At 50.1% G+C, this 22499-nt stretch overlaps 2 protein-coding genes across 3 annotated transcripts in view; one reads left to right on the forward strand and one right to left on the reverse strand.

Annotated features, from left to right (window-relative positions):
- The window catches only part of BRI3BP (BRI3 binding protein), a 34420-nt gene extending 18860 nt beyond the window's left edge, over positions 1-15560 (reverse strand). The window contains exon 1 of the mRNA XM_039471906.2: positions 15203-15560. Coding sequence (XP_039327840.1) covers positions 15203-15409 — 207 coding nt within the window. The 5' untranslated portion in view covers positions 15410-15560. The remainder of the gene's footprint in view (positions 1-15202) is intronic.
- Positions 15561-19717: 4157 nt separating this feature from the next.
- The window catches only part of DHX37 (DEAH-box helicase 37), a 46788-nt gene continuing 44006 nt past the window's right edge, over positions 19718-22499 (forward strand). For both annotated transcript variants that reach the window (XM_003937100.4, XM_074402037.1), the window contains exon 1: positions 19718-19915. In XM_003937100.4, coding sequence (XP_003937149.3) covers positions 19810-19915 — 106 coding nt within the window. In that variant the 5' untranslated portion in view covers positions 19718-19809. The remainder of the gene's footprint in view (positions 19916-22499) is intronic.

Consider the following 22499-nt stretch of genomic DNA (forward strand, 5'->3'; position numbering starts at 1 on the left):
GAGGCTGAGGCAGGAGAATTGCCTGAACCCAGGAGGCAGAGGTTGCGGTGAGCCGAGATCGCACCATTGCACGCCAGCCTGGGTAACAAGAGCGAAACTCCGTCTCAAAAAAAAAAAAAGAAAGATTCTCATAGGAGCACGATCCCTATCGTGAGGGATCTAGGTTGCCTGCTCCTTATGAGAACCTAAGGCCTGACGATGTGTCACTGTCTCCCATCACCCCCAGACGGACCAGTCAAGTTCCAGGAAAACAGGCTCCGTGCTCCCATTGATTCTACGTTACAGTGAGTTGTATAATAATTTCATTCTGTATTACAATGTAATGATAATGGAAATAAAGTACACAATAAACGCAATGCGCTCGAATCATCCTGAAGCCATCCCCGCGCCCCAGTCCGTGGAAAAATTCTCTTCTACAAAACCATTCCCTGCTGCCAACAAGGTTGAGGACTGCTGCGTTAGAAGGGGAAGGTGTACCCCGACCCCTTGCGTCGGGGTAGGCGGGAGGGATCTGGGAGGAGGGCCTGCAGAAGACCAGCATGCATCAGAACCACAACCGTGAAGAGGTGTTCCAGAGACTCCAAGTCGCAGTACACAGCCCAGCTCAGTGGTTCCCAGACTGTGGTGGTGTCAGGACTGGCAGCAGCACATCACCCAGGAGCTTCCAGAATTGCAGACTCCCAGGTCCCGCCTCAGACTCTCCAGGGACGGGGCCCAGCCGTCTGTCTCCACAGCCCTCCTGGGGATGCTCTCGACAGTTTTCAGAAGCACTGGTCACCTCAGCACTCGAGGCTGAGGACCATGATTGAAAGGCAGCTGCACATGTGACTTCAGAGCACCGCTACGCTAAAAAGCTGCCAGCAGCAGCAGGCCAGACATGCAAGGTAACGGGAGGGACACGCCAGACAGCGACCTCCTCACAGAATGGAGCGCGATTCCACAGCCATGGAAACCAGCGACGGACATATCCAGCAACAAACAGCAGCAAATGATACTGAGTAAAGAAACAGATCTCAAGTTGAGCGATGAAGCAAAAAAAAAAAAAAAGAAAAAAAAAGAAAAAAACAGATCACAGAATGTATGCCTGCCTTTTTTCTTTTTTTGGAGACAGGGTCTTGCTCTGTTGCCCAGCCTGGAGTACAGTAGGGCAGTTATGGCTCACTCAAACTCTTGGGCTCAAGCAATCCTCCTGCCTCAGTCTCCCATGTAGCTAGGCCCACAGGCAGGTGCTACCATGCCCAGCTTTTCCTGCTACAATTCTTTTGTTTTTTCTGAGACAGTCTTGCTTTGTTACCTGGGCTACAGTGCACTGGTGCCATCTCAGCTCACTGCAACCTCTACTTCCCAGGTTCAAGCAATTCCCCTGCCTCAGCCTCTGAGTAACTGGAATTATAGACATATGCCACCATGCCTGGCTAGTTTTTGTATTTTTAGTAGAGACAGGGTTTCATCATGTTGGCCAGGCTGGTCTCAAACTCCTGACCTCAGATGATCTGGCCACCTCAGCCTCCCAAAGTGCTGGGATTACAGGTGTCAGCCACCACACCTAGCCTGCAATTCTTTAAAGTATGTGTGACTTGTACCTGTCTGTCAATATATAGCAATTTGGGGGGAACTGGGGGGGGAAAAGAGTCTCTGTTGCCCAGGCTAGAGTATAGCGGTGAGATCTCAGCTCACTGCAGCCTCCATCTTCTAGGTTCAAGCAGTTCTCCTGCCTCAGACTCCCAAATAGCTGAGATTACAGGCTCATGCCACCATGCCTGGCTGATATTTGTATTTTCAGTAGAGACAGGGTTTTGTCATCTTGGCCATGCTGACCTTGAACCCCTGACCTCAGGTGATCCACCCACCTTGACCTCCTAAACTGCTGGAATTACAGGCATGAGCCACCGCGCCCAGACAATATATAGCAATTTCTGTAATTTGTTCAAACAGAGGGAAAAAGGCTTTTTTGAAAAAAGAATAGCAGGCCTTTAAAATGACACCAAGTGCCCTGGAAAGGGTGTATGGAAGCAGTTACTTTTGGAGAGACATTCCTGCACACGCTGCTGAGCCTTTCTGCGCCTCAGTTTTCTCCCCTGTGAAACGAGACTGAGAGAGGATTCAAGAGCAGAACCTGTAGAGACCTCACCGGCGCCCGGCGCACGGCAGGTGCCCAGCGCGGCGGAGTGGCTGAGGTCCTTCTCGGTGGATTCATGGGCTCCAGGGCGGCAACCTGGACCTTCTGCAAGCCGAGCGGTCACCTCCCACACACAAGCTGACAGGCAGGTGCTCTGAAACCTGCCGTGCCCAAGCAGCTCCTGGCAATGCTGGGAAAGGTGCGGGTCAGAGGTTCTTTCTCACGGTGGAAAGAATGGCACCTGTCCCCTGCTGAAAACCGGCCCGGGGCAGGGGAGGGTGAATCAGGAAGGATCCTGTCACTTGCATCTGGCTGGAGAACCTGCCGTTCATGCAAGGCCGGCTCTGCCTGCTCTGGTGTGCGACACCCTGACCCACTTTGTGTGGATGTAGACACGGGAGCCCTAAGGGGAATAATATGGGCTGAGCGGTGTCCCCTAAAAGGCTTATGTGGGAGCCCTAAGGCCCAGGACCTCACAATGTGACTGTATTTGGAAACAGTCTCTTTATAGAGGTGATTAGGTTGAAATGAGATTTTTGGGGTGGGCGCCAATCCAATGTGACTGGCATCCTTATGCGAGTAGATTAGGACCCAGATGGACAGAGGAAAGACCACTCGAAGACAATCTAGGAGAGGGCGGCCATCTGCACACCAAGATGAGAGGCCTCAGGAGAAACCAGCCCTGGTACCTGGAGCTCAATTTCCAGCCTCCAGAATGGAGAGAAAACATATGTCTGCTGTTTAGGCCCCTGGGCTGTGGTGCACACAGATACAGGAGCTTACAGCGAAGCCCAGAGCCTCAGAGCGGTTCCATCAGAAATCAGGGGAAAAGCAAGCCTCAATTGTATTATGAGGCCTCTAGATTTTTTTTTTTTTGGAACAGTCTTGCTCTGTCACCCAGGCTGGAGTGCAGTGGCATGACCTTGGCTCACTGCAACCTCTGCTCCTCCTGCCTCAGCCTCCCGAGTAGCTGGAATTACAGGCATGGCCACCACACCTGGCTAGTTGTTTGTATTTTTAGTAAAGACGGGGTTTCAACCATGTTGGCCAGACTGGTCTTAAACTCCTGACCTCAAGTGATCTGCCCACCTCGGCCTCCCAAACTGCTGGGATTACAGGTGTGAGCCACCATGCCTGGCCAGGTCTCTAGATCTAAACACTGGTTCTTGGGGATATGGGGAATGGGGCCCAGGGAAACATCACCATGAGGATGCACTTGGCCAGATGCAGATGGTGGAGATCGTAGGGGATGAGACCGAACTTCTCTGTCAAGTAAGATGACATCCAAGAAAAAGCACTAGGTGGGGACATTAAAATTAATAGCAACTTAAATCATGAGGATTTGCTGCACACTGGATATGACAGGATGAAAATGGTCCTTAATTCTGTGTCTTCCTCCCAAAACCCATCAACCAGTCTCATTATGAGAAAATATCAGACAAATTCCAATAGGGAGCATCCTACAAAGTTCCCGACCAGCCGGGCACCGTGGCTCACACTTATAATCCCCGCACTTTGTGAGGCCACGGCAGGCGGATCATTTGAGTTCAAGAGTTGGAGACCAGCCTGGCCAACATGGTGAAGCCTCTCTTCTCTACTAAAAGGAGGCTGAAGCAGGAGAATTGCTTGAACCCGGAAAATTGCTTGAACCCGGAAGACAGGGGTTGCAGTGAGCTGAGATCACGCCACTTCACTCCACTGGGTGATAGAGTGAGACTCTGTTTCAAAAAAAGAAAAGGAAAAGTCCCTGACCAATGCTCCTGAAAACTGTCAAGGTCAAAAACAGGGACAGCCTGAGAGGCTCCCAGCTGAGAGGACCAAATGTCAGGTAGAATCCCGGCTGAGATCCGAGACAGAAAAGGGTGGCAGTAAACTACAGAAGTCTGACTAAAGTACAGACTTCAGCAAACAGTGAGGTACCGATATTGGTCCATTAATGGCACCAACGTTCTACATGAATATACGACATTAACAATGGGGGAGCCGGGCGCGGTGGCTCACGCCTGTAATCCCAGCACTTTGGGAGGCCGAGGCGGGTGGATCACGAGGTCGAGAGATCGAGACCATCCTGGTCAACATGGTGAAACCCCGTCTCTACTAAAAATACAGAAAATTAGCTGGGCATGGTGGTGCGTGCCTATAATCCCAGCTACTCAGGAGGCTGAGGCAGGAGAATTGTTTGAACCCCGGAGGCGGAGGTTGCGGTGAGCCGAGATCACGCCATTGCACTCCAGCCTGGGAAACAAGAGCGAGACTCTGTCTCAAAAAAAATAAAATAAAATAAAAAATAATGGGGGAGCCGGGCGCGGTGGCTCAAGCCTGTAATCCCAGCACTTTGGGAGGCCGAGGCAGGTGGATCACGAGGTCGAGAGATCGAGACCATCCTGGTCAACATGGTGAAACCCCGTCTCTACTAAAAATACAAAAAGTTAGCTGGGCATGGTGGCGCGTGCCTGTAATCCCAGCTACTCAGGAGGCTGAGGCAGGAGAATTGCCTGAACCCAGGAGGCGGAGGTTGCGGTGAGCCGAGATCGCGCCATTGCACTCCAGCCTGGGAAACAAGAGCGAAACTCCGTCTCAAAAAAAAAAAAAAAAAAGGGGGGGAAAAAAAAATAATGGGGGAAATGGGGCGAGGGGTATATGGTGACTCCCCGAACTATCTTCACAATTTTTCTGTAACTTTAAAAGAACAGACTTTATTGTTTAAACTCCACTTATAAAAAAGAATAAAGTTAATAATTTAAAAAAAAAGTTTGAGGCTGGGCATGGTGGCTCATGCCCATAATCCCAGCACTTTGGGAGACCAGGACCAGAGTATTGTCTGAGTCCAGGAGTTAGAGATCAGACTGGGCAACATGGCAAGACACTGTCTCCATAAAAAATTTAAAAATTAGCTGAGCATGGTGGCATGTGCCTGTGGTTCCAGCTACTCGGGAGGAGGTTGGGAGATCGTTGAACCTAGGAGGTGGAGGGGGCAGTCAGGTGTGTTCACGCCACTGCACTCCAGCCTGGGTGACAAAGCAAGACTTTGTCTCAAAAAAATAACAATTGCTGGGTGCGGTGGCTCACGCCTGTAATCCCAGCACTTTGAGAGGCCGAGGTGGGTGGATTACCTGAGGTCAGCAGTTCGAGACCAGTCTGACCAACATGGTGAAACCCCCATCTCAATAAAAAATAACAATAACAACAATGTTAAAATGTTTAAAAGAGACTTAAAAGACTCTACAGGCTCACGCCCATAATCCCAGCATTTTGGAGGCTGAAGTGGGAGGATAACGAAGTCAGGAGATCCAGACCATCCTGACTAACACAGTGAAACCCCATCTACTAAAAACACAAAAAATTAGCCTGGCATGGTGGCAGATGCCTGTAATCCCAGCTCCTTGGGAGGCTGTGGCAGGGTAATTGCTTGAACGCGGTAGGCAGAGGGTGCAGTGAGCCAACTGCATGCGTAGACTTAGTTTAGATCCAAATTTAAACAAAGTGCTTTGTAAAAAGACATCTTTTGAGCCAGGGAAATCAGAAAATGGACCTACAGTAGATGTTAAGGGATTGTTAGAAGCTGTGATGATGGTATTTTGGTGGGTTTTTTTTTTTTTTTTTTTTTTTTTTTTTTTTTTTTGAGATGGGAGTTTTGCTCTGTCACCCAAGCTGGAGTACAGTGGTGCGATCTTGGTTTACCGCAACCTCTGCCTCCTGGGCTCAAACGATTCTCCTGCCTCAACCTTCTGAGTAGCTGAGATTACAGGCGAGTGCTGCAACAGCCAGCTAATTTATATATATATATATGTATACACACACACACACACACACACACACACACACACACGGGGTGAGAGGGAGAGAGAGGGAGTTTCACTCTTGTTGCCCAAGCTAGAGTGCAATGACACGATCTTGGATCACTGCAACCTCCGCCTTCTGGGTTCAAATGATTCTCATGCCTCAGCCTCCCAAGTAGCTGGGATTACAGGCATGCACCACCACACCCAGCTAATTATTTTGTATTTTTAGTAGAAACAGGGTTTCAGCACATTAGCCAGGCTCGTCTTGAACTCCTGACCTCAGGTGATCTGCCCGCCTCAGTCTCCCCAAGTGCTGGGATTACAGGCGTGAGCCACCGTCCTCGGCCAGTATTGTGGTTTTGATTTTACAAAATTTTTATTTGTTAAAGATGCTAACCGAAATATGCAAGGGTGAACTAATGTCTTGGATTAGCTTTAAAATATTATTCCAGGCAGCCCCCCAAAAAAATGTAGAAAGAAAAGATATAACCGGAATGGCAGAAAGTTGCTGTGTGGGAAGACCTGGGTGAAGGAGGGTTCACCCTACTCTCCCTACCTTTGTGCATGTTGGGCAATTTTCAGAATAGAAAGGTAACCAAACTGTGGATGCCTGAGGCCTCGGGCAAACAAGGCCCAGCCATCGCCACCGTGGGAGGAACAAGATCGCTTCAAGCCTGGGATTTCATCAGCCCTCCACTTGCAGCAGTCAGCTGGGGACATCCAACACCCGGGGTTGGGTGACAATGGCCTTCCTGCATCCTAGTCTCTCTTCACCCCTATCATCCCCAGGAATGTGCAAACTGACCCTATGAAAAATCAGGCCATGAGGGCAAAGGCGTCTTGAGGTGCCAGCCAGGGAGAGAGGGTGGAGCCTTTGCAGTTTAGAGGTTTCCCAAGCACCTGAAGAACACACAGAAATGCGCCGGGCGCGGTGGCTCAAGCCTGTAATCCCAGCACTTTGGGAGGCCGAGGTGGGTGGATCACGAGGTCGAGAGATCGAGACCATCCTGGTCACCATGGTGAAACCCCGTCTCTACTAAAAACACAAAAAATTAGCTGGGCATGGTGGCACGTGCCTGTAATCCCAGCTACTCAGGAGGCTGAGGCAGGAGAATTGCCTGAACCCAGGAGGCGGAGGTTGCGGTGAGCCGAGATCGCGCCATTGCACTCCAGCCTGGGTAACAAGAGCGAAACTCCGTCTCAAAAAAAAAAAAAAAAAAAGAACACACAGAAATGCAAACGCCAGATGAACGGAAAATGCTGGAACATACATAGAGACCACGCGTGAACCACAGAGGGGAAAGAGCACCCCCAGCACGGTGGGCCTGCCCAGCCTCGACCCAGGGATCAAACTCAACAGTGACCAATGAGAAAGCAATCGCATAAACAGACACGAGCCCTGATGCGGTCCTGCCTCCGTAAGGACGCGTGATGCCTTCTGTAGCATTCTTGCCAGGAAAGCTAAGCCTGAGCCTAACCCGGAGGAAATAATCAGGTAATACATACTGTAGGACATTTCAAAAGACAGTTCTGGGCCGGGTATGGTGGCTCCCGCCTATAATCCCAGCACGTTGGGAGGCTGAGGTGGCCAGATCACAACATCAGGAGATCAAGACCATCCTGGCTAACACGGTGAAACCCCGTCTCTACTAAAAATACAAAAAATTAGCCAGGCGTGGTGGCTGGCATCTGTAGTCCCAGCTACTCAGGAGGCTGTGGCAGGAGAATCGCTTGAACCCGGGAGGCGGAGGTTGCAGTGAGCCAGGATTACGCCATTGCACTCCAGCCTAGGCAACAGAGGGAGACTCCGTCTCAAAAAAGAAAAGAAAAAAAGACAGTTCGGGTCTGTCAGAACCACAATGATAGCACTTCACCTCCGCCAAGATAGCTAGAATCGACAAGGCAGCCCGTAACGAGGGTTTACAAGGACGTGGGGAAACCAGGCCCCTCCTACCCTGCTGGTGGGGTGGGCAGGTAAAATGGTGCATCTGTCTTGGAAAAGGGTGACGGTTCCTCAAAATGTTACGCCAAAGGTTCCCATATGACCCAGCAATTGTACCCCTAGGTATGCGCCACGAAATACTGGAAACATACATCCACACAAACATTCGCACGTGGATGTTCACAGCAGCATCATTCGCAATAGATGAAACATGACATAAACCCAAATGTCCATCCGTTGATGATCAGGTAAATAAAAAGCCATAAAGAGGAATAAAGTACTGATCCTGCAATATGGATAAACCCTAAAAACATGAAGCTAAGTGAAAGAAAAGGCCAGATTGTACAGGACTCCATTCATACAAAAAGCCCACAGTAGGCCAGGCGCGGTGGCTCATGCCTGTTAATCCCAGCACTTTGGGAGGCCAAGGTGGGGGGATCACCTGAGGTCAGAAATTGAAGACCAACCTGGCCAACATGGTGAAACCCTGTCTCTACTAAAAATACCAAAAAAAGGTTGGCCGAGAGTGGTGGCATGCACCTGTAATCCCAGCTACTCGAGAGGCTGAAGCAGGAGAATCACTTGAACCTGGGAGGCAGAGGTTGCTGTGAGCTGAGATCACACCACTGCACTCCAGCCTGGGCAAGAGTGAGACTCCATCTAGGGAAAAGAAAGAAAAAGCCCACAGCAGGCACATCCATAGAGACAGAAAGACTGGCAGTTGCTTAAGGCTGGGAGTTGGGGCAAAGGAGCGAAGTAGTGACTGCTAATGGGTAGAGTCTCTTTTTGGGGTGATGCAAATATTCTAAAATTGACTGTAGTGACAGCTGTACAGTGCTGTGAATATACTAAAACCCGCTGAGCTTTCAATGAATAAATTGTATGGTGTATGAATTATAGCTCAAAACCAAAAAAGACATTTAGTCTGTACTCTTCAAAAATGTTAATGTTGTAAAAAGTCCCTTCCTAGGCCAGGTGCAGTGGCTCAACCCTGTAATCCCAGCACTTTGGGAGACCAAGGCGGGAGGATTGCATAAGCCAGGAGTTAAAAGATCAGCCTGGGCAACACAGGGGTTTCGAGGTGAAATTCTGTCTCTACGAAAAAAAATAAAAATTAGCTGGGCATGGTGGCACACGTTTGTAATCCCAGCTACTCAGGAGGTTAAGGTGGGAGGACTGCTTGAAACCAGGAGGCAGAGGTTGCAGTGAGGAGAGATCATGCCACTGCACTCCATTCTGGGCTACAGGGTGACAGCCTGTCTAAAAAAAAACTTAATAATTAAGTCCCTTCCTCCACCAAAAGTGAGAGAACTCTGACATACTAGAGACATGAGCACCAAAGGCATGAGCAGTCCTTGACTCGGTGTTGGATTTTTTATAAGCTTTAAAGACAATGTGAATATGGACTGTAGATTACAAAATATTGTATTATATTTAAGTTTCTTAGCTGAGACAATGATATTGTGGTTCTGTAAGAAAAAGTATGAAAATGTCTGCAACAAACTTTCTTTTCTTTTTTTTTTGAGACAAGAGTCTTGCTCTGTTGCCCAGGCTGGAATGCAGTGGTGCGATCTCGACTCACTGCAAACTCCACACCCTGGGTTCAAGCGATCCTCCTGCCTCAGTCTCCTGAATAGCTGGGGTTACAGGTGCGCACCACCACGCCCGGCTAATTTTTGTGTTTTTAGTAGAGACACGGTTCCACCATATTGGCCAGGCTGATCTCGAACTCCTGACCTTGTGATCTGCCCGCCTTGGCCTCCCAAAGTGCTGGAATTATAGGTGTGAGCCACTGCACCTGGTCATCTGCAACTAACTTTCTTTTTTTTTTTTTTTTTTGAGACGGAGTTTCGCTCTTGTTACCCAGGCTGGAGTGCAATGGCGCGATCTCGGCTCACCGCAACCTCCGCCTCCTGGGTTCAGGCAATTCTCCTGCCTCAGCCTACGGAGTAGCTGGGATTATAGGCACGCGCCACCATGCCCAGCTAATTTTTTGTATTTTTAGTAGAGACGGGGTTTCACCATGTTGACCAGGTTGGTCTCGATCTCTCGACCTTGTGATCCACCCGCCTCGGCCTCCCAAAGTGCTGGGATTACAGGCTTGAGCCACCGCGCCCGGCTAGCAGTTCCATTTCTAACAATTTACAGATGAACGTTTCTATGTGCACGCAAAACAATACATACAGAACATACAGAAAGACCCGCGTGGCAGCCAGGTTTGGAGTGGCCCGAGAGAGGACCAGTGTTAGCCATCAGGGGCAGGTTCAACGCGGGCACATCCTCACAGCAGTGTGCTCTGCACCCCTTCACCAGGAGGAAGCAAAGTTCACGTACTGATAAGGTCTGATCTTCAACTTTTTTTTTTTTTCTTGAGACAGTCTCACTCTGTTGCCCAGGCTGGAGTGCAGTGGTGTGATCTCCTCCACCCCCCAGGTTCAAGCGCTTCTCCTGCCTCAGCCTCCCGAGTAGCTGGGACTACAGGCACACACCACCATGCCCAGTTAATTTTTGTATTTTTAGTAGAGATGGGGTTTCACCATGTTGGCCAGGCTGGTCTCGAACTCTTGACCTCAGATGTTCTGCCTGCCTCGACCTCCCAAAGTGCCTGGCCCTCCAAAATTTATTCATTTTTTAAAAAGCGGGCCAGCGCAGTGGCTCATGCCTGTAATCCCAGCACTTTGGGAGGCTGAGGCAGGTAGATCACTGGAGCCCAGGAGTTAAAGACCAGCCTGGGCAACATAGTGAACTGTCACCCCTACAAAAAATAAAAGAGTTAGCAGAGCGTGGTGGTGCACACCTGTAATCCCACCTACCCGGGAGGCTGATATGGAAGGATCACTCAAGCCCGGGAAGTGGAGACCACAGTGAGCAAAGATCGAGCTACTGCACTCCAGCCTGGGCAACAGAGAGAGACTCTGTCTCAGGGGAAAAAAGAAACATACAAAACAGTGAGCATAGTAGAAAATAAACAAAAAGCCAACCACAGGGAGCAGAATCTATAGGTCTAGATATTTCTACGTGCTCAGAATGTCTGGCTGCTTCTGGGAAGTGGGTGGGAGACAGGGTCAGGAGTGGGAGTGGAGTTAGCTTTCTAACCTTCAGAACTACATGAAATTGTACTCCACCCAACTATAACCGATGACCATGGGGGAAAGGTACTAGTTTCTCAGCTTGGCATTCAGGATGTTCCCACCGCATCAGTCCAACTATAGCTGCCCTGCAAGGGATCATTTTCTCCACAGACAGCAGGTGCTTGAAAATTCTCATTTGTTTGGGTTTTCTGGAGACAGGATCTTGCGCTGTCCCCAGCCAAGGCTGGATTACAGTGGTGTGACCACAGCTCACTGCAGCCTCAACCTCCCAGGTTCAAGCCATCCACCCGTTGTAGCTTCCCAAGTAGGTGGGAACACAGGTGCGTGCCACCACGCCGGCTGACGTTTGTGGTTTTGCAGAGACGGGGTCTCACTACATTGCCCGGGCTGGTCTCAAACTCCTGAGCTCGAGTGATCCTCCCACCTAGGCCTCTCAAAGTAGTGGGATTACAGATATGAGCCACTGCACCAGGCCAAGGTTTTTTTTTTTTTTAAATTGTATCATACACACATAAAGTTGACCATTTTAACCATTTGAAAGCGTACAGTTCAGTGGCAGTGAGTACATTCACAACGTCATGCAACCATCATCATTATCTAGCTCCATCCTTTGTCATCACCCCAAAAGGAAACCCTACATCAACTAAGCAATAATTCCTCCATTGCCCCCCCCTCCAATGCCTGGAAACCACCCATCTGCCTTCTGTCTCTATGGATCTTCTTATTTCAGATATTTCATATAAATGGAATCATATCATATGTGGCTTTTCGAGTCTGGCTTCTTCCATTTTTTTATTCGAGGTTCATCCAAGTAGTAGCATAGAGCAATACTTTATTCCTTTTTATGGCTGAATCGTATTTCATTATACAGACACACCACATTTTAACTCTTCATCACCTGATAGGCATTTGGGATATTTCCACTTTTGGCTATTGTAAAAAGTGTTGCTATGAACACAGGTGTATAAGTCGCTTAATAATTTTTTTTGAGACGGAGTCTGTCATCCAGGCTGGAGTGCAATGGGATGACCCTGGCTCACTGCAACGTCAGCCTCCCAGGCTCAAACTGTTCTCCTGCCTCAGCCTCCCAAGTAGCTGGGATTACAGGAGTATACCACCACGCCCAGTTAATTTTTTTTTTTTTTTTTTGAGACAGAGTTTCCCTCTTGTTGCCCAGGCTGGAGTAAAATGACATAATCTCAGCTCACTGCAACCTCTGCCTCCTGGTTCAAGCCATTCTCCTGCCTCAGCCTCCCCAGTAGCTGGGATTACAGGCATGCACCACCATGCCTGGCTGATTTTTTGTATTTAGTAGAAATTGGTTTTACCATGTTTGTCAGGCTGGTCTCGAGCTCCTGACCTCAGATGATCCACCTGCCTCAGCCTCCTGAAGTGCTGGGACTACAGGTGTGAGCCACAACACCTGGCCTAATGTTTGTATTTTCAGAAGAGATGGGTTTTCGCCATGTTGACCAGGCTGGTCATGAACTCCTGACCAGAGGTGAGCTGCCCAGCTTGGTCTCCCAAAGTGCTGGGATTACAGGTGTGAACCACCATGCCCTGCCATCACTTAATAATTTTTAAAGGAATTAATAAATCTATCACTCTCCTACCGGACAAATCCCTTTCATATAGAAATATTCTACCATATACTAAATGCTTATTCAGTGCCTGGCATTGTACAGCCCAACCGATCTCCTTTAATTCCCCAATTTATCTCCTCTGCACAAATGAGACACAGAGAAGTAAAGCAACTGGGCCATGCACCATGGTTCACGCCTGTAATCCCAGCACTTTGGGAGGCCAAGGTGGGAGGATCACTTGAGGTCAGGAGATGGAGACCAGCCTGGCCAACATGGTGAAACCGTCTCTACTAAAAATATAAAAATTAGCTGGGCATGGTGACATGTGCCTGTAATTCCAGCTACTCAGGAGGCTGAGGCAGGAGAATGGCTTGAACCTGGTGGGGGGGGCGGATGTTGCAGTGAGTCGAGATCGCACCACTGCACTCCAGCCTGGGCAACAGAGTAAGACTCCATCTCAAAAAAACAAACAAACAAACAAAGTATGTCAGGTCAGCCTCTGGATGCTGCACTGACTTGAGGAACAGGGAAGGGGTCATGAGGCAGGAAAACAGGTGAGAGATATTAATGTGAGCTCCGTGCCCCACTCTGCCTGGGTTCACATCCTGGCTCTGTCACTCGCCTGACCTGAGACCAGCCACTTCACTGCTGTGTGTGCCTGTTTCTTCATCTGTCAAATGGGAACAGTGCCTATGGCACAGGGTCATTCTAAGAATTATGTAAGATGCCGGGCGCGGTGGCTCAAGCCTGTAATCTCAGCACTTTGGGAGGCCGAGGCGGGTGGATCACGAGGTCAAGAGGTCGAGACCATCCTGGTCAACAAGGTGAAACCCCGTCTCTACTAAAAATACAAAAAGTTAGCTGGGCATGGTGGTGCGTGCCTGTAATCCCAGCTACTTAGGAGGCTGAGGCAGGAGAATTGCCTGAGCCCAGGAGGCGGAGGTTGCGGTGAGCCGAGATCACACCATTGCACTCCAGCCTGGGTAACAAGAGCGAAACTCCGTCTCAAAAAAAAAAAAAAAAAAAAAAAAAAAAAAAAGAATTATGTAAGGCTATTCTATCTACAAAAGCCCTTAGTAATTATTAGCATCTCTATTAAAGGAACAAACCCTGGTTTACCCCAGGAAGAGCTCTGACCACCAGATTCTCAGATGCTCTGCAGAATACAGATCGTCTCATTTAAGTAAAAGTCTGAAATATCCACACTCACATGTCACGTTTACTGGCCTTAGATTGTCATATGCAACCACCACATGGGGGTCCTGTGGTCACCCTGGGTGAAAAAGACAGGCTTCCTTTTGCTCTAAAACAAATTGATTTCTACCTTCAAATGGCTCCGGAACTGCATCAAGAGGAAGTAAGTGTAGACTGCCTTCGCTCACACTCCTGACCTCCCCACCAGACTACGGGGCAACCTTTAGCATTCAGGAGCTCAGCCCTGCTTCCTCCTCCCTCCTTGGTCACCTACATAGCGGTCTCTCCCCTACATGTATGAAGACACAGACGCACCTCTGCAAGAGGTGCCCCCTGCCCATAGGAGAGGGGGGTCAAGAGGTACTGTTTTCCTAACCAATGAACCTTTCATTTTATCCAATAAGAACATCCAGTCAATCTGACTTGGGCCTTAATGTTCCTTTCTATTTCCCCCTCCCTCTCAATGAACAGAAAATTAATTTTTAGCCATGATTCTGGGCCAGGAAGGTATCAGCTATTCATAAATACAACCTCACAGCCAAGGAAGTATGATTACTATCCCCATTTAACAAAAAAGGAAACTGAGGCTCAAAGAAGTGAAGTCACTTGCCCAAAGCCATCCAACTTGTAGAGCTCCAACTTGAACCCAAACTTCTCTGACTCCAAAACTCCAGGGAGGCTGGCGGCAAGCAAGACTCCCCCCTCCTCCCCAGGGAACAGCAAAGGAACCGCAATACCACACACAACTGTCCCCAGTAACTTCCTCCTTCTCAGGAGCTGGTAGGCGGACTTCGGCCTGGAATAGCACCCCTAACCCACCCCGCTCCAGAGGGCAGAAATGGGGGAAAACTCCCTGCGCTCCTCCTGGGACTCAATATCCTTCCCAAGAGGCTGCAGGGTCCTGGACCATCCCAAATTAAACAAAAGGCTCCACGCGAAAAGCCCCGCACACAGTAGGTGCTCGGTTTCCCAAAGCAACCGAGCCTCGCTCCCTTCTTTTCCTGTAAAGTAAAAACAACTCCACGTATCTTCAAAACAGGAGGAGGAGTGGGGCACAAGGTCCCAGGGGATGTGGGTCGGGATGCGAGGCCAGGACAAACCCGGGGTAGCTGGAGAGGGCGCAGCCGCGTGGGGACCCGGGGCGCGAGGGCGCCGCCTGGCTCACAGTGGGAGCCATTCAAACGCGGTCAATGAATGAATGAGACGCGCGGCGGGCGTCAGCGCAGCCGGGAGAGGCTCCGGCCGCGCCGCCCGCGGGGGCAAGGTCCAAGGAGAAGCGGGGCGCCCCGAGGCCCGGCCGCCCAGACCCGCACTGGCCAGGCCCGGCGGGGGCCGCGAGCGGCAGGCCCCGAGGCGCAGGCCGGACCCCCTCTTCCCGCGCGCCGGCCGGCCGGGCAACCCCGGAGGCCGCGCTCCTCTCAGGCCGGCCCCTGGCGCCAGGTGCGCGGCGGCCGGGGCAAGGTGACCGTGGGCGCGGGCCCGGCGCCCACCTTCTGAGCGGCGCGCACGTTGTCCTCGCCGAACAAGCTGCTGACGCTCTGCGAGAAGCTGTTGACCGTGCGGCGGTAGCTGTTCTTCTCGGCGCCGCTGCGGCCCCGAGCCCCCTGCACGCCAGCGGCCAGCAGCCCGAGCAGCAGCAGCAGCAGCAGCAGAAGCCCGGCCCGGGCCACAGGCCCGCCTGAGGCGCGCGCGCCCATGCTCGGCCGGCGGGGTGCGGGGTCGCGGTGCGGGGCGAGGACCAGGCGCTGGGCCGCCGCGGGCTCCGGCGAGGACAGGGTTGGCGCGCTCGGGGGCCGCGCGCCGCGCTTTTACCCACCGCCGCCGCCGCCGCCGCCGCCGCTGCGCCACCCGCCCCGCCCCGCGCACAAAGGCGCCACGGCCCAGCCCACGCCGCGCCCCGCCCCCGGCGCGGGACCCACGCTACCCGGCCCCGGGGCCCCGCGCCCGCCTTCCGGAAGCCAGCCGGAGCCCGTGCGGCTCCTCATCATTTTAAAAAAATAATTCTCTTTTTTAAGTTATCCGTGGAAACGCAACCCGTGCCTGTAAAACTTGCAGCAGCTTCAACCGGGTGACTGCTGCTGATTGAAAAACAGGAGGTAGACGTATATGTAATCTCCCTGAATTTATTATAATAGTACCCCCAAAATTGGCCCTCCTGGGCATCAGGTCATTCGTTCTGCAAATTTTAAACAACAAGAAAGCATCAAGCATCCTCCTGCCCTTCCTGAACTGTATTTCAGAGCCCCAAAATGGATGAGGAAGGAAACTTTCTTTTAGCAAAGTCCAGCTAATACATGAGGACGAATGAGACAATTCCAAAGTTATTTGGCACCCCTCAATGGAATCATGGATTCACGAGACAATCATCAGAAAGGGGTAAAACCAAGAGGCGAGGGTTTGGTGGGGAACTTGAAAATGTAGGGGCCAAAAAAAAAAGAAAAAAGAAAAAAAAGAAAATGGAGGGGCCAAGCCGCGAAGTCCCGGTCCCGCCAATCGACCTTAGTGCCAGGAAGTACCAGCGCCACCTGCGATGGAGCCTTGCCAAGACACGTTAAGCAGGAACCTGATGGGGGCCTCTAGATCAAACCTACAGTTTACAGGAAATATGGGAGATAAGGGAAACACAAGCAGCAGAAGCAACCAGCCAACTCCAGCATGTGGGGCACTCTACGAGACAGGGACCCAATTTGTTCAGTAAGTAAGCGCCATAAAAGGTGAGCGGAGAAGAGAATAACTGGTCTTAAAGACTTAAGAGCCATAATAACCTATGCAACGCAAGGACCCTGTTTGCATCCTAAATCAAACAAATCAAGTCTAACCAACATTTTTTTAGACAACCAAGAAAATAAAACTCAATTTTTGCCAATCCAAAGAATAGAAAATGCTTTTTTTTTTTTTCCTTGAATTTACATTTTTTGGATTCCTGGTAAGGTTTTCATGGATGTATTTGGCCATTTGAGTTACTTCTCTGTGAATTACCTAGTCATATCCTTTGCACACTTTTTTCCTGTGTTATTTATATCTTTAAAAACTTTTTTGTAGGCCTGATGTAGTGGCTCATGGCTGTAATCCCACCACTTTGGGAGGCCGAGGGGGCAGATCACCTGAGGTTAGGAGTTGAAGACCAGCCTGACCGACATGGAGAAACCCCATCTCTACTAAAAATACAAAATGAGCCAGGCATATGGGGGTGCATGCCTGTAATCCCAGCTACTGGGGAGGCTGAGGCAGGAGAATCATTTGAACCCAGGAGGCCGAGTTTGCGGTCAGCCGAGATCTCGCCATTGCACTCCAGCCTGGGCAACAAGAGCAAAACTCCATCTCAAAAAAAACCAAAAACCAAAAAACAAAACTTTTTTTAGACCATGTGTAGTGACTCACACCTGCTTTGGTAGTCCAAGGCAGGATTGCTTGAGCACAGGAGTTCGAGACCAGCCTGGCCAACATAGTGATCTACAAAAGATGATAATAATAATAAACTTCTAAAATTAAGGTATAACATACAGAAAAATACAAAATCATGTAAGTTTTATGAATTTTCAGAAACTGAATACAAGGTAACCAGCACTCAGATCGGGAAATGATATATTACTAGTTCCCCCCAAAGCCCCCTTTGACCCCTGCCATTCACTATGTCCCTCTTAAAACTTAGGGTATTCATTTTGCCTGCGTTTGAAGTTTATATAAATGGAACCACACAGTATGAGTCTAGGGGTTGGCTTTTTTTGGTTCAACTTTATTTATTTATTTATTGAGACAGAGTCTCACTCTGTTGCTCAGGCTGGAGTGTAGTGGCGCGATCTCGGCTCACTGCAACCTCGGATTCCCAGTTTCGAGTGATTCTCCTGCCTCAGCCTCCCAAGTAGCTGGGTTTACAGGCATATGCTCCCATACCTGTCTAATTTTGTATTTTTAGTAGAGAAGGGGTTTCTCCATTTTGGTTAGCCTGGGCTCGAACTCCCGACCTCAAGGTGATCAGCCCTCCTCGGCCTCCCAAAGTGCTGGGATTACAGGCATGAACCATTACACCCAGCCTGTATCTGCCTTCTTTTTGCTGTCTAGGATGGTCTTTATATCTTCTGGAAGGTACAAATTTAGAACAAATTGCATTTTAGTAGGAAATACAGGCACATGTACCACTACCTACTTAAGGTTTCATCAACATTTCGTAAACTTTTAATTTATTTAAATAAACATTTAAAGAAGAAACTTTAGATCACTGTCATCCTAACAAAATCCATAAAAACACAGATTTGAGCCTGGGTACAGTAGCTCAGGCCCATAATCCCATCACTTTGAGAGGCCAAGGCGAACGGATAATTGAGGTCAGTAGTTTGAGACCAGCCTGGCCAACATAGTAAAACCTCATCCTTACTAAAAATACAAAAATTAGATGGGCATGGTGACGGGTGCCTGTAATCCCAGCTACTTGGGAGGCCAAGACAGGAAAATCGCTGAAACCTGAGGTGTGGAGGTTGCAGTGAGCGGAGACTGCTTCACTACACTCCAGCCTGAGCAACAAGGAGACTTCTGTCTCAAAAAAACAAAAGCAGGCCCGGCACCGATGCTCACACCTGTAATCCGAGTACTTTGGGAGGCCAACGCGGGAGGATCACCTGAGGTCAGGAGTTAGAGACCAGCCTGGCCAACATGGAAAAACCCCATGTCTACTAAAAATGCAAAATTAGCCGGGCGTAATGGCACATGGCCGTAATCCCAGCTACTCAGGAGGCTGAGGCAGGAGAATCGCTTGAACCCAGGAGGCAGAGGTTGTGATGAGCTGAGATTGCACCATTGCACTCCAGCCTGGACAACAAGAGCAAAACTCCATCTCAAAAAACAAACAAACAAAAAACCCCACAGATTTGATATACTAATTATGATTATTTTTAATGTCATTAAGGCCTTTGAGGTGGCTCGTGCCTGTAATTCCAGCACTTTGGGAGCCTGAGACAAGCGGATCCCTTGAGCCCAGGAATTTGAAACTGGCCTAGGCAACATAGGGAGACCCCATCTCTACAAAAAAAAAAATAGAAAAATTAGCTGGTCGTGGTGGCGTGTGCCTGTGGTCCTAGCTACTCAGGACGAGAGGTCAAGGCTGCATTGAGTCGTGATTGCACCACTGCACTCTGGCCTGGCAGACAGGCCCAGACCTCATCTCCTCAAAAAAAAAAAAAAAAAAGGCTGGGCGCGGTGGCTCACGCCTATAGTCCCAGCACTTTGGGAGGCCGAGGCAGGCAGAACACCTGTGGTCAAGAGTTCGAGACCAGCATGGCCAACATGGTGAAACTTTGTCTCTACGAAAATACAGAAAGTAGCTGGGCATGGTGGCGGGCCCTGTAGTCCCAGCTACCTGGGAGGCTGAGGCAGGAGAATCATTTGATTCTAGGAGGCAGAGCTTGCAGTGAGCCGAGATTGTTCCACTATCCTCCAGCCTGGGCCACAAAGGCAGACCTTGTCTCAAAAAAAGAAAAATAGTGATGCATTGTTTCCGGGTGCATTACAATGTGATGCAGTAATAGGAATTTAAAGTTGTCTAATAGAGGCCTCCTTTTAGATCTTCCATCTGTCCCTGTGATGGAAATAGTTGGTGCCTTTTTAAAATTAGACGACTAATATGTTTCTTGTAGGAATATCAGAAAATGCAGATGCGTAAACGAGAGTTGGGGGAAGAAGTCTGGAGTATTGGGGGCAGGGACATATTTTAAAAGGTGGCAAAACACTCTCACTCCCAAGCAGCCAAATTAGTATCATTAGATATAATTCAGAGTTAAACTCAGACTACCCGAAGCGAGAAGAACCCGGGTCTGAAACTCCCGGGCCAGCGCTGGGATCTCAGGCCCCGCCCACCTCTCTAAATAGCCCCGCCCCCGCCCCGGCCCCGCCCCGGCCCGGCCCCGGCCGGCTTCTCCTCTCTTCTCCTCTCTTGGTTTCTCTTCCAACCCCGCCCCTCAGCGGCAGAGTTAGTTACGGTTCTCGCGATAGCGAAACCCGGAAGTCTCACGGCGGGAGTTGGTAGTTCGGGAACCCACGTGGGCTGGGCTTAGGATTGCTCTGCTTGTCCGGTCCGCTGGAGCCCCCACCGGGCCGAGGCGCCATGGGGAAGTTACGCCGGCGGTACAACATCAAGGGGCGCCAGCAGGCGGGTCCCGGCCCCTCGAAGGATCCCCCCGAGCCGCCCCTTGTACAGCTGGAACTAGAGGGTAAGATGTCTCTGGACGGGGGCTGGATTTCGGGGACTTCCCAGGGGGATCTGTGCCCTGCCTTCAGGACTCTGGGATGAGGGGTCCCAGAGAGGTGGGATGGATCGTGCGGAGTGGGGGAATGGATCCCCCACCATTCCAGATGATCCAAAGGAGAGGGGCTTAGTGACAGCCTAGTTTTAACAGTGTATATGGAATACCCGGGGTTTCTCTCGCCCTCAAATAGTAACATGGAGAATTTTGCAAAAAAATCAATCAATCAATAAGTAGTTTCATCCGTTCCCATGACTTCGATTATAATCTCTTTATAATCTCCAGGGAGCCCCAAATGTGGTTGTTTTTTTTTTTTCCAGCCTAGTCTTGTCTGTTCAGCTTGCAGGCTGGCTGACATTTCTCTCAGACCCCTTTTTAGTAGTAACTCCTATTACATGCCAGGCACTATTCTAGGCACTGGAGACACACCAGAAAGGGAGATTTTTAGAAAATCCCTGAGTTTATCTGCTTATAAGAGGCGACAGGCAAACAATAACATGTAAAACATAGAAAGTTCTGTGGATACAGTGGGCAGATAAAACAGAAGAAGCCATTGGGTGACTTGCAACGTCCCACAGAGTTGCTGGAGAAGACTTCACTGTGTTAGAGTTAAGATCTGAAGGAGGCCAGAGTGGCTGCCTGAAGTTGAGAGAAAAAACAGGGGGCCAGGGCAGGTTGGCCTGGACTGGGGTCTTGGCCAGGACTGGGGCTTTTCCTCTAAGTGAGAGGGCAGCTGTGGGAGTGTTTAGAGCAGAGGAGGACAGATGAGGGCTTATATTTTAACAGCATCACTTTGGGTGCTGTGTTGAGGAAAACCAGTAGAGATCAAAGGTAGAACCAGCAGCAGGAGGTGGTGGAGCTGATGCTTGGACCAGGGGGCAGCAGCAGGGAGGTGAGAAGTGGGTGGATTCAAGATGTGTTTTTTTTTTTTGAGACAGAGTCTCACTCTGTCCCTCAGGCTGGATTGCAATGGCCCGCTCTCGGATCACTGCAACCTCCACCTCCCAGGTTTAAGCAATTCTCCTGCCTCAGCCTCCCAAGTAGTTGGGATTACAGGTGTGCACCACCACACCCGCCTAATTTTTGTATTTTTAAGTAGAGGCGGGGTTTCACCATGTTGTTCAGGCTGGTCTCAAACCCCTGACCTCGTGATCCGCTCGCCTTAGCCTCCAAAAGTGCTGGGGTTACAGACATGAACCATGACGCCTAGCTCAAGATGTGTTTTGAAGGCTGAGCTGGCAGTATTTGTGGCCTGACTGGGCTTGTGCACCAAAACAGTGGAGGTGACAAAGAATGACTCCCAGGAGTTGAGTGGGCAGCTTGTGGGGAGGACCAAGAAGTCAGCTTAGGGTTTGGGTGGTTTGGGGCCTATTAGATATCCGGGCAGGGAGGGTAGGCAGACAGCTGTTCACTTAGATACTCAAGAGATGCAAGTCCAGGTGGAGATACCCATTTTGGAGTCATCAATATATAGATACTTATTTATTTATTTTATTTATTTATTTTTTTGAGACGGGGTTTCGCTCTTGTTACCCAGGCTGGAGTGCAATGGCGTGATCTCGGCTCACCGCAACCTCCGCCTCCTGGGCTCAGGCAATTCTCCTGCCTCAGCCTCCTGAGTACCTGGGATTACAGGCACGCGCCACCATGCCCAGCTAATGTTTTGTATTTTTAGTAGAGATGGGATTTCACCATGTTGACCAGGATGGTCTCAATCTCTTGACCTTGTGATCCACCCACCTCGGCCTCCCAAAGTGCTGGGATTACAGGCTTGAGCCACCGCGCCTGGCCCTAGGTATTTATTTAAAGTCAGATGACTGAGGGCAGGAGTCCAACCCTGGAGAAGAGGGAAATAAGGAGCCTGCAAGGGAGATGGAGCGGCCCAGAACATGTGTGGTGAGCTGCAAGAGTATAATTATCCTGGGGCCAGGGAGAAGGACTCTCGCTGTGGGTCAGGTGCTGCTTTGGAATCAGGAAGGGAGGGAAGGACCACTGGATTTAACACTGGGAGGGCAGTGAGCACCTCAGTAGGGCTGGTTTGGAGGAGGCTTGTAGTGAAGCAGTTGTGTGAGTTCAAGGATGTCCTGCAGGCCCCTGAAACTAAACATGTTCTAAAATTGAACTCATCCAGCCACTTGTGTAAGACACCAAGGGCCAGGCTGATTTGGCTATTAAGAAAGATTCTAGGGCCGGGCGCGGTGGCTCAAGCCTGTAATCCCAGCACTTTGGGAGGCCGAGGCAGGTGGATCACGAGGTCAAGAGAGCGAGACCATCCTGGTCAACATGGTGAAACCCCGTCTCTACTAAAAATACAAAACATTAGCTGGGCATGGTGGCGCGTGCCTGTAATCCCAGCTACTCGGGAGGCTGAGGCAGGAGAATTGCCTGAACCCAGAAGGCAGAGGTTGCGGTGAGCCGAGATCGCGCCATTGCACTCCAGCCTGGGTAACAAGAGCGAAACTCCATCTCAAAAAAAAAAAAAAGAAAGATTCTAGAAACAGAAAGCAGGGTCACCAGGGCTGCTGGAGGAGTTTACTTCCTTCCATCCCCC

This window comes from Saimiri boliviensis, chromosome 7 (genome assembly GCF_048565385.1).
Source record: "Saimiri boliviensis isolate mSaiBol1 chromosome 7, mSaiBol1.pri, whole genome shotgun sequence".
NCBI classification, from domain to species: Eukaryota; Metazoa; Chordata; class Mammalia; order Primates; family Cebidae; genus Saimiri; species Saimiri boliviensis.